The following is a 13,688-nucleotide window of genomic DNA, read 5'->3' as shown; positions in this document are numbered from 1 at the left end:
CGTGGGGATAAGGACACATATGTAATATCTTAATCAATAAAAAATATATTAAAAAAATAAATAAATAAAATGAGAATTATATACAAAAAATAAAAATAAAAAAATAACAAAAGAGCGAGATGTAGGGCGTGGCTATAGGGTTAAGCCTTGGACTGACCTGTTGGCAAAGCCGCAAACAAGTCCCAGCTTAGAGGGCACAGTCCTCTTAGCATAATTTGGCTTGAGTTATGGCCCTCCCTAGATGTTATCTGGGAAGCTAATGGGCTGCGGGAGGTGCATCAAGTGCTGCCAAAACAAGTGAAACTCAGAAGAACATTGTAACTATGGTGACCACTACCTTGTTTACCTCTGGCTTTAAAATAAAGTCTCAGCTTGCCTCTGGATATCTCTCTCTGTGGCCTCAGCCAGGCACAGGAAGATCCACCTAGACCCAGCTTATTCTCTTTGTCTGTCATTTCTTCATCCTTTCGCTGCCCTCACTCAGGCTTTCAAACCCTTGGCTGAGGTGGCTCAGCACACCTGTGTTTTCTTAACTTTGTGTTGCTGTGTGTGTTCCCATCAAGGTTTTACTGGTGTCTACAGTGTGGGTCCCTGTGAGCCTGGCCGTAAAATCTGCACCTGAGTGCCCACCATAGGTTGTGAGTGCTCTGTACCTGAGTGCTTCCCTGCTTCAGTTGTCTGTATGTTTACCTCTGAGTCTGTGTGGCTGTGCACCTGCACAACTGGCAGCTGCATAGGTAATCTCCCGAGGGGTGATGGAGAGGACAATATGTTCTTCCCTGAGCTCCAGGCTGAGCTTCTTCTGTCCCTGCTCTTCCAGCCTCTGGTGTCCCCCTGGGGGTCTCATCTCAGACACTAAGGATGGATGAAGTGAAGGGTCAGTTCATAGAACCCTAGTCTGTGGGGAGGTGGGGACTTGGCATGTCAGAAAGGACTTATAGAGTGTGGAGGTGTTGTTTTGGGAGGACTCTAGGTCTTTGAGGAGGAGTGGGAGGATCCTGGTTCCCTGGAAATGAATAAGTGGGTATGTGCATATGGGGGAGGGCTGAAGGGGGTGATTCATTGACCCCTAAGTCCCCTTGGCAATGAGGAACTGGATACCCCTGGAGAGGGCTGGGGGTCCTGTGGGACTCCTAATCCCTGGAGAGCAGGTCACTTCCCTGTCCATGTAAAATCTCTGCTGACACCTCATAGAGGAAGGTGCCTGGACTGCTCAAGCATCACTCCTGGACCTCTGATCTCTAGTCATCTACTGAGTGTACATGGTCACCCGGTAACACTGGGGCCTGCAGGCAGAATAGGTTCAGTGCGCTCTGCAGTGGGGATGGGGAAAACATGAAGCGACCACATTTAGCTCAGGTACATGCACAGAATGAATGGAAACCACAGGATCACCATTGATGTTAATGTCAGCATTTTTCCAATCAGCCCCACCTGATGGAGCACTCACCTGGGCAATGCAAATGACAAAGAGGCTTAGAGGCAGGGTAGAGACTGGATATGCCCCATGGTACATGCTGGTACATGTGTGGTACATGTTAATAAAAAAGAACGTGCATGCTGGAAGGCTTTCAGTCCAGTCACCTTCCCAGTCAACTCTATTAACATGTGGTCTTCATGCCCACAACAGTGGGGGAGCCCAGGCAACAGGATCTACCCAGGGTCACACTCAGAAGTGGGTTCTGAGTTTTCTGCCCATGACATCAGACCAAACTATATTTTTTGAACTTCACTCCCATGAATATTGGGTTTGGGCAGCTTGGGGACAAAGTCTAGGTGCATGAGGAGAAAGCAAACCAACCTGACTGATTTCCACTGTCATTTCCTCCCAATCCCAACTCCTCTCCTTTGCCCCTGAGAGGCCCCAAAAGAGGCTGGCACCATGTGGTCCCTTCCTGGGGCCCATCAAGTAGGTCAGGCTCTGCTACTGACACCCTGATGTCGACTGCAGCCAGTTATATGCTTTGACCAAGGAAATGTGGTGGGAGTCAAGCCTGTCACCTCTAATAGAAGACTCTGGAACCAGTGATATGGGCCACTCTCTCTGTCCATCTCTGATAACACCCAGCAGGAACCTACATGTTGGCTGCTCCTTTATCCTAATTATCCAGGAGAACCAGGGTGTTCATGTGCTATGAACAAGAAAGATACCTTCTTTACTCTAAGCCACTAAAGCTTTGGGTCTGTTTATTACCCACAATAACATCTAGCCTGTCCTAATGGATACACATCCCCTATTCTACCCTCAAGGAGGCAGCAGAGCCTAACATTAGAAGCCAGAGCTCTGTTGTTAGAGACACATGGGTTGACGTCCAGCTCTGCCTTTATTAACTCTAAAAACAAGCAATTTATATTGAGTCTCTGAGCCTGGATTTCCTCCCCCCAAAATATATGATTAAACCATCTCAAGTTGCAGAGAGGATTAAATGAAATAATAATGCATGTGAAGCATTGAATCCAGGGCCTGGCACCTGTAGTGAACATTCAGTACCTCTTAACTCCTTAGCTTCACAATGTGTACTGACTACAGACATGCCGACAATGTGGCAATGTCAATGTGTTGGCCTATGTATCTTTTCAAATTTTCTTTTTAAACGAATAGGATAGGATTTTGTATGTTCTCTCATAGCCTGCTTTTTCTCTTAATAATGGCATATTTTGATGTTTTTTTAAAAAAAATGCCAGGCTGGAGTGACTCAGTTTGTTGAGCGTAGGCCCATGCACAGATTGCCGGTTCAGTTCTTTTTTTAAAAAATATATTTTATTGATTTTCTACAGAGAGGAAGGGAGAGAGATAGAGAGCCAGAAACATAGATAGGAGAGAAACATCAATCAGCTGCCTCCTGCACACCTCCCACTGGGGATGTGCCCGCAACCAAGGTACATGCCCTTGACAGGAATTGAACCCGGAACCCTCCAGTCTTCAGGCCGACGCTCCATCCACTGAGCCAAACCGGTTAGGGCACCGGTTCAGTTCTTATTTGAGAGCACCTGCTGTGGTTATGAGCTCAATCCCCATTAAGGGGTCATGTAGGAGGCAGCCAATCTGTTTCTCTCCTTCTCTCTGTAAAATTCAATTAAAATATCTTTACATATATTTATCCATTTAGATTTGTAGTCTTAGGTTAATTGAAATAATACTTTTCATCTGAGGGAGCATTCTAAGCATCACGAATTCTGAAATAATGTTTCCAAACAAGAGTTCAGTTTTGTAGACAACACTCCCCAGAAACCTGTGACCAGCCCCTAAAACCTAAAGTTGTCAGTTCCCAGTGCCACTTGGATGCCCCAGAACAGTATTTGCAATGGTCAGTTAGTGACTGGGATCCTAGAGCCACATGTGAGGCTAGATTGCTACATCAGCCAAAGGGCCATGAGCTAAGGATGGCTGGTTTAGCCAATGAAAGTCCAGGAGAGGCGCATTATCCCTGAGCTCATTGGTTTGAGCTTGACTTTTAGCGTCTTTCTCTTGGTGGTTTATTTGACCTTTGCAGTGTGTTCACAGAATCAGAGGCTCCAGCGCTGGGTCACGAGAGTCAGAGGCAGCGTCCCTGCAGTGCAGTTGTGTGTCTGAGGCTGGTTGAGTCACAACAGGCCGTGATTGTGTCCTCCGTGCCTTCAAAACTACTTTGTGCTTCCAGAGTTCAACCAGCCTCACCTCATTTACCCTCCAGCCCCGAGTGTGGGTGTCCTCTCCTGCAGCCCAGGTCACTGCACTGGAACAGTGAGTTGCTTGAAGGTGCCACATGGTATGACTGGGTGGGAGAGGGTGACAGGCTAAAAAGCCACCGTGTAAGGCTGTGGTGGTGTGACTGAGGAGGGAGGATTGGGGAAATCCCGGTCTGTCTTATGCCTAAAGACAACAAAGAAGATGAAACAAAGCTTTGTGTGAGGAGTTTTCCTTTCATTTTCAGGAAGCTGCTTCTATCAATGGCTGTGAACCAAAGAGGGACATGGTGTGAGTTGGGTTTCTAACCTTTTCTCAAAACTTCTCACAGGAAGAAAAGACTAGAAGAGAGAGGATAGCAGTGAGGGACGGGAAGGAGAAGTCCTGTGAAAGCCCTGATATAATGCAGGCATCACCCGGGCCTGGGGCAGGGCAAGGGACGTGAGCAGCCTGAGCCCATGGATCCTGGTAGTGGTTGCCAGGCTCTCAACAGTCCTTTACTTTCCCCAGATTCCTGCAGATGCAGAACTGCTTAGGGCAGTGGTTCTCAACCTTCTGGCCCTTTAAATACAGTGCCTCATGTTGTGACCCAACCATAAAATTATTTTCGTTGCTACTTCATAAGTGTAATGTTGCTACTGTTATGAATCGTCATGTAAATATCTGATATGCAGGATGGTCTTAGGTGACCCCTGTGAAAGGGTCATTCGACCGCCAAAGGGGTTGCGACCCACAGGTTGAGAACCACTGGCTTAGGGGGACTGGGTTGTAGAGCTTATTTCAGGGCCTCCCAGCCTTGTGGCCTCTGAGATAGTGGTGTCCTGGGACTGTCCAGCCACTCATCTAGGCCAGTGGTCAGCAAACTGCGGCTTGTGAGCCACATGCGGCTCTTTGGCCCCTTAATTGTGGCTCTTCCACAAAATACCACGTGCGGGCACGCATGTACAGTGCGATTGAAACTTCGTGGTCCGTGCGCAGAAGTCAGTATTTTGTGGAAGAGCCACACTCAAGGGGCCAAAGAGCTGCATGTGGCTCACGAGCCGCAGTTTGCCGACCACTGGTCTAGGCCTTGGACCTGGGGACCTTAATGAGACACCAAGTCCAGAATTCTAAGTCCAGGTCTAGGGTTATATGAATGGTTCCTGTTTATGGCAACCAGTGGAATGGGATGTGAGAGGCTTTCCCAGACATACCTAAATGGGTGAAGGCTTAAAGTGAAGACTGAGCTCTTCAGTAACCCTCAGGTGTCCCTTTTTTTTCTTTTAGTTAGTAAATGGTAACAATGGGACAAGAGTCAGGTCTTGAGCAGTTGTGACAACTTGGAAGTCTGTTCTGTAGGTGATAGGAGTAATGGGCGATTTGGGGCAATGGAGACAGGGGATCTGACCCGGGACTCATTAGACTCCCTGTGGCTGCAGCATGATGAACTACAAAGATGTAATGGAGGCAGTAGAAAGACTAGGATGGAAGCTTCTATGATCATCTTGGTTAGTGTCATGGTAACTGGCCCATGATGGTGGCTGTGGAGGTAAAATGAGCTTTGGATTCTGGATTGGTGTTTTAGGTGTGGCCACCTGGATTTTCTAATTTGGAGGTTGAGAGAGAGGTAAGAGTCAGGGATGACGTGAAAAATTGCATTGGGCAGCTGTAGGTTTTGAAAGACCATCAGCTGAGATGCAGATATTCATAGTAGGAACTGTAATGTTCACTTGGGATACCAAAACTTTTATATTTTACCTGTTAGGGTTGTGATATTTCAGTGAGCAATTCATGAGCAACTGGAACTCTGAGGCGCAGTTCAGGATGAAAACTTCTTTAAAATAGAGGCAAAGTGTAGGGACTAGGGAACAGTTGTAGATCATCTTTTTTTTTTAATTGGAAACCGAAAAGCAATCAAAGAAGATGAGACTGCAGCTGTTGCACATTTACTTGTTAAACACATGAGAATAATGTTGTGAGCTATAGCCTGTGTTGTTGTCCTCATTCTGGTTGATTTGCTTAGGGCATGAGTGGTCATCGGTGAGACTCACTGGGCATGGAGTAGATGGCCATAGAGTATGGGACCTGAGTGATGAAGGCTGTGTCTCATGAAGGGAAATCAGGTGCAGCACCAGTGGAGGTGGCATCTGGATATGAGACCTGATGTGGTTCTCAATAGGTGAGGTTGAAGGAAAACACAATCAGGGAGGGAGGCCTTCATAGCAGGACTCAAGGCTGCCTCAACGAATGTGGACTCTCAGAGTTGGTGTAGAACTTAATCCTGTTTGAATTTGCCAAGCAGTCACTATACCACACATGCCGAGTAATGAGTAGGAAGTCAAGGAGATGACTATGGGGGCTGTGTGTGTGAGTGCAGGTGTGAGAGATGTTAGAGAAAGAGTGATGTGCCCTTGGAGAGGGCATGTGCATTCATGCATGCAGGGCACTGCCATTTGAATAAGAGGGAATGAAGGTTGAGTCCGTTACCTGCTGATAATACAGTCTGGTGAATTTCAGGTTAATTCCTGAAAAGAGGGTGTATTGTGGTGGTACAACCTTGGTCGAAAGCTTAGGTGAAATATGTGTGCACTCCAGCCTCTTGTTGAGGGCTGTTACAGTGATCAATAGGAATGAGATAGCATACATCAGTGTCCTCTGGGCTTGAAAATCTCCACTGGCTTTGGAAGGCAAAATGGGAAGAGAAATACATTACAGAGGTGGTGAATTCAAATTTTGGAAAAGAAGATGATTAGGAAATAAACTGTGCTCATCATGGCATATTTGTGTTACATTTGACTTTGTGCCTCTGGGAATGAAGCTGTGTGAGAGAAGGGTGGTTCAATGAATTATGTCCAGGAGGCAGTGCAAAGTAACGGCTTCAGAACCCTGGGATTGGATTCAAAGGGTTGAAGTGAGATACCATAATTATCGCAGTCTTAAAATGAGAATCCAGGAGACAACACGGCATTGACTGACAAGCATCATGTCAAATCTTCACACTCTCATTATGGACATCATCTCTCCCTACCCTATGTTCATGACACACACTGTATTGAAAAGAGGCAGTGTGGCCTACATGTGAGTCCCAGAGCGCAGGTATCATCTATATGATCATCTACCCTTATTGTTGTGGGAAGACACAGTATCAGTATGAATATAAGGAGAGAGGTTCTTTGATGGGACCAAGTCCTGGGTCCTTTTCTGATGTGGGGAGTAGAGAGAACAGATGGATGTGGATGTTGGGGAGGATGATGAACATAAAATCCTAGCAGAGAAGCTGATTATGGACTGAACTGTGCCCATTGTGACAAGATATGAACTTTGAGGACATGGCCATTGCCTTCTCTCAGGAGGAGTGGGGGCTCGTTGATGAGGCTCAGAGACTTCTGTACTGCGATGTGATGCTGGAAGTGTTTGCACTGGTATCATCTGTAGGTAAGACCTTCACAGTTCTCCTAGTGTCCTGAGGTGATATCCTGTCTTCCTTTATTCTCCAAATGTAAGCTTTCTCTCTCCCACAGCTAGACCATCGGCTCTTCTATTTTTATCCCATTATCCTGTCAAATGTGATGTGACCTAGAGTGCTGAGTGTGTGGAGAGCCCTGAGCAAAGGAGTCCATGAATATCCCTCAAACCCATAGCATCAAATAGTGCAGGAAGTGTCTGGGAGTCAGGATTGTTCCAAACAGCTTAATGGGCCCAAGTTTGCACTTTCTCTTTCTGGGAGGGTGTCTATGTTCACACCCATGGCTTCCACTTCTGTACCACTCCTTCAGCTATAGGCTCTTTGTGACTGCCTGTGCCAGGTTATGGTCTTTACTTGCATGAACCATGGGAGATTCTTGAAAAACCTCCTTCCATTGTTTGTAATATTTGTTCCCTGAATACATTGCAGGCTGTTTTGCTCTGGGGCAGTGCTGGCTACTCACCTCTGTTGTCTTTCAATAAAACTCAGAATATTTGTGTTTTATGTGCTTGTACAGTAGAAGGTACAAGGAGAGCCCTGGTTTTTTCACAGGGTAAACATGCAGGATGATCTAAAGGGTTGCCTGGCCCTCTTGAGTTGCAACTTGTGGGAGGTATGACGTAAGGGTGGTGTTTAGATCATACCAGGAACCTGCTCATGTCCAACAGAGTTTAGGTTGATGTGCCACTGGCAACAGCTCATTTCTCCCTTTTCATTCACATGCTTGACACTTCTCTGATTTATCTTTAAATCTGTGACTTCCTGGTTTCTGGCTACCTTCACCTTTTACCCCTTTTCCATCACCTGTTATTCTGAACTGCTCTATCTGCAGTATTCTCAAATATTGACCTGCACGTGTGTTATGAGGTGCAAAGACGTGCTTCACTAGACCTTGACACAAGCTTCTCATTTCTTGAATTTTATTTGGAGTAAGATGTAAGCAACATTCTGCACAGCTTGCCCATGTCACCAGCAGACAAGACAAGACATGTTGAACACTGTTACCAGATGAATGAGCAGATGATCCAGCTTCTGTTCCATGTGGTGCTTGCCGTGTTTGTTTCATATTTTGTGTGAGATCTTCCCTGTATGGTAATCTTCAGTGGCCCAGAGCATCACAGCATCTTATCAATCCTTCCTACAGATATGTTACTGTCAGACAATTGCATGTAACCGATGTGTTATGTGCAACACTTTTGTAATGAGACTTCTTCCTATCACCACAGTCGACATTCATTTCATCACCATGTTTCTGTTTTCAGGTTGTTATCATAAAACAGATGATGCAGAGGACTGTTCTGAGCAGAGTGTATCTGTACAAGGGGAGTCACAGGACAGTGCTTCTAAGACAGCTCCAGAAACTCAGAGGACCCATCTGTGTGGGAGGTGTTTCTCTTTGTTAAAAGATATTCTGCACCTGCCTGAATCAGAAGCAGCAGACTTTGAGCAGAAAGCCTTCTTCAGTGATGCATGTGTGAGTGTGTGAGAGACTTCTGTTTCAGTGCAAACCCTCACCAGCAGCAGAGGGATGCCAGTGGAGAGAAGCCCTGGAAGGAAGCTGTGGACAGGGCCTCATTTGTGACCAGGTGCAGCTTCTATTTATCAGGGGTGTCTTCAAACAGTATGGAGGTTGGGGAAGACTTCCCAGCCATCTCAGAGATTCTGCAGAACCAGGCCACTCTCAACACTGAGGAGCCACACAGTCGTAGTGAGATTTCAGAGGAATTTCTCAATAGAAAAAGGCATCGCCAATGGTATGAATGTGAAAAAGCTACCTGCCACAACCAGAACCTTGTTCAACATCAGGGTTGTCTGCTCTGGAGAAGTGAAATATGAGGGTAATACCTGTGGGAAAGTTTTTAGATGTGTCATTAACCTCAATAGACATAGGAGAGTTCACATTGGAGAAAAGTCCTATGAATGTACTGATTGTGGGAAGCCCTTCAATCACAGGTTTTCCCTCACTAAATAACACAGAGTTCACACTGGAGAAAAACCTTACAAATGCAGTGAATGTGAAAAATCATTTAGTTGCAGTTATCTCTTATGCCACAAGAGAGTTCACACTAGGGAAAAGCCATATCAATGTAGTGGTTGTGGGAAGTCCTTCAGTCAAAAGTCTCAGCTCATTCAACACCACAGAGTTCACACTGGAGAAAGGCCACATCAGTGTAGTGACTGTGGGAAGTCCTTCCGTCATAGCTGTACCCTCACTGTACACCAGAGACTTCACACTGGTGAAAAACCATATAAGTGTAGTGAATGTGGGACATCATTTAGGCAAAACTCTGCTCTCACAAAGCATCAGAGAATTCACACAGGAAAAAAACCATATGAGTGTAGTGAATGTGGGAAATCATTTAGGCAAAACTCTGCTCTCACAAAGCATCAGAGAATTCACAATGGAGAAAAACCATATGACTGTAGTGATTGTGGAAAGTCATTCAAGAACATTTCCACTCTCAAAGAGCATCAGAAGGTTCACACTGGGGAAAAGCGGTATGAGTGTAGTGATTGTGGGAAGTCCTTCAGCAGAAGCTCTACTCTCATCCAACATAACAGAGTTCACACTGGAAAAGGGCCTCATGAGTGTACTGAATGTGGGAAATGTTTTCCATACAAATCTGTCCTCTTTCAACACTTGAGAGTTCACACTGGAGAAAAGCTTTACATTTCCAGGAAATGTTTTACTTTCTCACTGAGAATAATAGCACCAAAGGAGTATTCTTTACCCCCACTTACCTGAATACAAAACCCCTTACATACACTGCTAGATTCCTCATAAATTTCTGGCATAAGTCAGGCTTTCAGAACCTGCATCACACTTGCTAACCTACTCAGGCCTACAACCTGATTTATGTCACTGCAAGTATTTGTGTGGAAGCTATTTCACCCCTACCACCTGGCTTACCTGAGGAGTCTGCATCAGTCACAACCCCTGCATACTCTGGGGATGTGGTTGAGAAAATTCTGAATTTTCAGAGCTCTTGGCTGGATCTTCATTCCTTTCTCTCTGACTAGAGAATTGACCTGACCCAGGTTTTGTCCAGAGCGCCCCTCCTCAGCTAAGAAGTGCTACCTCTTTCAGGGACATTGTGCTTCTCACATTATGCTGTGATGAATTGTTTCAAGTTCCAATTCATCAACTTGCAAACCTCTTGCTGCCCTTTGCTGTAGTTTATGATCTTTGTGTAAAGATGTGTTTCCTTGTTGTTGTTTGTTTTGTACTTTAATTTTGTTGGTTCTATTCTTTCCCTGGGATGATTGAAAGGAAAGTTGTGATCTGTCAGCATGGAGAGTTGAACAGATATGGTAGGTCCCAAACTTTCTGTGCTTTGGAAGGCACCACTTGATGGCAGAAAATCACTCTTTGTTCAATATTGGCAGATTTTGTATTGCTTACCAAGGCTGTGAGAGAAAGTGTGCATGACTTTGTGGTTATAATTTGCTGTCTGGTGCCTCTTTTATTATAGCAGTCTATAGTTGCCCTGAACAGGCGGCCTTTATTGTGCTTCTGTGAACAGTATGAATTATATTCCCTGTTCACAGTATGTATTTCACAAGTGTCAGCAATGTTTAGGGGAACTACTCTCCACGTGCTCCAAAGAGGCCATGTGTCATGATGTATGAGATGTCATAGGCTGGTGTCATTTCAGACCCTGAAGTGAAATTAGCATTGGGACAGAAACACTGATTTCATAGTTATGGGAGACACTGCAGTTAAACTAGATGGAAAGTGCCTCTTCTAGACATAAGTCCAAATTATTCCAGGGCCTGTGGCCTGTTTGATCTTTGATGACATTCTGAGGACCGCCATCACTATTTCCTGTAGCTGGAATCACTGTCAGACAAAATAATCTCATGGGTTTGTGGATTCCCTTGGCCCCTCTAGGGAGGTCACCTCAAGCTTGTTGCTCAACAAACAAGAACTCAAAGCTAGCAGATGGATAATCCTGTAATCAGTCCCAAGATGTGTCTTTTGTAACCAGTTAGCATTCCTGTTGATCCCAATGGCAATAGTCTTCACTGCTTGCTAATATTCGCTGCCACTGAGGCAAGGTTGGTCCTTCCAGGAAATGAGAACTGACATGCAACAGAGAGCACCTTTCTAATGTGTGCTAATTGGTGAGCTGTGACCTAGAGATAAAGCTGTGAAACTGTCAGATGTGACGTAAAACCACCTCTAACTCATACACAGGGTGGGGCTATAATAGGCTTCGCCACCGCTGCTGTGCTCCCCAGCTGTGAGCCCAGCTTCTGGCTGCACACACTCCCCCTGTGGAAGCACACTGACCACCAGAGGGCAGCTCCTGTGTTGAGCATCTGCCCCCTGGTGGTCAGTGCACATCATAACAACCGGTCATTCTGCTGTAATGGTCATTTTATTATATAGATTAATGGGCTTTTATTATATAGAGTATTTTATTATTTTCCATACCATCATCTCTAAATTTACTTCTGCCACATCCTGTATTTTCCTATTATATGTTCCTATTATAATCTCTCTTTCTGCCTTGCTGGACCTTCCATGCAGTCATGGATTTTCCTTCTATTACAATAGCATAGTTCATACTGTTCACAATTTTATAGGCACAATTTGATGTGTACTGTTTAACAAATTCTGGTGTCCTCCATGCTACGCAATCATTTTGAGATTCAACACAAATGGTTCTGTGAAAAGTTAATTTTTTAAAATTTTGGAGTAGTATTGTGTTCTGTGAATAATCACTTTATCTATTGATCTATGGGTTTTTTTTATCATTTCCAGGTTTTGGTGTATTATAAGTAAATCTTTTGAGAATATTTGCATTAAGTTCTCTATATAGACATATGTTTTAGTTATCAAAGTGTTGTGTAGGTGAATGTTTTACATTAAAATATGCAGAAATGTGAGCCAAAATGGTCATTCCCTTTGCCTTCCCCTTAACCCACAGTATATAAAAATTCCAATTATTCTGTAACCCTGCAAGGACATACAGTGTTTAACCTTTTCAAATAATAACCCCAGAAATGCATATAATGTTAACTTGCTTTCGTTTTAATTCCATCTACCTAAGAATATTTTATGGTGAACATTTTTTCATACATTTATTTGCACTGTCTTTATCTGCTTTGTTAAAAATGTCTGCTGATAATCCTTTTCAAATTGTTTAAATAAACTTATTACTTTAACTGAAGGAGGACTGTGCAGCATGTAAGACAGATGCTTAAATTTCCCTCATTCCTCAGTGACTCAAGTGACTCCTTTGCCATATGGAACCATTGATTTTGAATCCTGGGAGAAAAATTCTTTTACTCATTTTTTAGAATTATGTTTTTATTGATTAAGGTATTACATATGTTTTACTCAGTTTTAATGCTATGTCCTACTGAAGCCAACATATACCATATACTTATACATTTAATCGGCATTGCTAACATTCAGCGCCACTCTTATTTAAGTCTAAGCATTTATTAATGCATTAAGTGAAGTCCAGGTTTGTAGTATTTGTCAATTTCCCTGGCATAAATACTGTCATCATGGTCAGTTTTAAACTGCCAAAGTGATAGCATTGAATATGCACATGATAAGATATTTCAGTAGCACATCATTGTATTTTATTTTCAACATGCTGATATAGTTGCAACAAATATGCTCCAGAACTTTCATAATAATACAGTAAAATTATTGGGAAGTTTCAAGTTTCAAACCTTTCATAAAGTTTGATTTAAGTACAATTGATTTAAATCATACATTAACAATATTTTAATTGATTTCATGGAGGAAGGGAGAGGAAGAGAAAGATAGAAACATTAATGATGAGAGAGAATCACTGGTAGGCTGATTCCTGTTCCACCTCTCTCCCTGGAAATTGACCCTGCAACCCAGGTATGTGCTCTGACCAGAATAGAACCATGACCTTCTGGTTCATAAGTCGATGATCAACCACTGAGACACACCAGCTGGGCTATAGTATTTAAAAAGTTTTTTAAATATATGTATTTTTATTGTTGCTAGTATTATAGATGTCTCCCATCCCCCCCCCATACATTCTTTGGTGGACCTATTCCAGGACTCCCTTCTCCCTCCCCTCAGAGATCTGTCAGTATGTGCCAGTTAAGCAGACCTCCAGTCCCTTCTTGTCCTCCAGCACAAGTTGTGCTGCCTCAACACCAATACTCACCAAGGTCATTGCAAAACTACATTACCCAGAAAGCACTGCGCCAGAGTCAGACCTGTAGGAGCAATTTGGGGCCTTCACATCCGGTTGGGGTGGGACTTCCTGCGTCCTCCTCCTGGCAGTCAGTTTGGCCTCTTCTGTGGGTTCACAGACTCACAGGCTTCAGCGCTTGGTGGCGAGTAGCAGGAGGTGTTGGAGGCAGCGTCCCCGCTGGGCAGGGTGTGTCTGAGGCTTGTTGACCCCAAACCGGCGGGATTGGGGTCCCCGTGCCACCCGACTCCTCTTCCGCTGACAGAGTTCACTCAGCGTCATCCCATTGACCCTCCAACCTCTATTCCCGGCGCCGCTCGGGTCCCGCAGCCCAGGGCGCAGCGTCCAGCACAGTGAGTCCTCGTGGGGGACCCGGGGTGGGAGG

General features: G+C 44.6%; 1 protein-coding gene across 1 annotated transcript; it reads left to right on the top strand.

The window, feature by feature from the left end:
- Window positions 1-6,960: 6,960 nt before the first annotated feature.
- On the top strand, window positions 6,961-9,858 carry LOC102245251 (zinc finger protein interacting with ribonucleoprotein K-like). The gene is given in 4 exon segments (XM_014534875.1): window positions 6,961-7,081; window positions 8,375-8,589; window positions 8,592-8,921; window positions 8,923-9,858. Coding segments are annotated over 4 exon segments (1,602 nt in total).
- Window positions 9,859-13,688: the final 3,830 nt, after the last annotated feature.

This window comes from Myotis brandtii, unplaced genomic scaffold (assembly GCF_000412655.1).
Source record: "Myotis brandtii unplaced genomic scaffold, ASM41265v1 scaffold1002, whole genome shotgun sequence".
Taxonomy (NCBI): Eukaryota; Metazoa; Chordata; class Mammalia; order Chiroptera; family Vespertilionidae; genus Myotis; species Myotis brandtii.
This window is presented reverse-complemented; position numbering and strand designations above follow the sequence as displayed.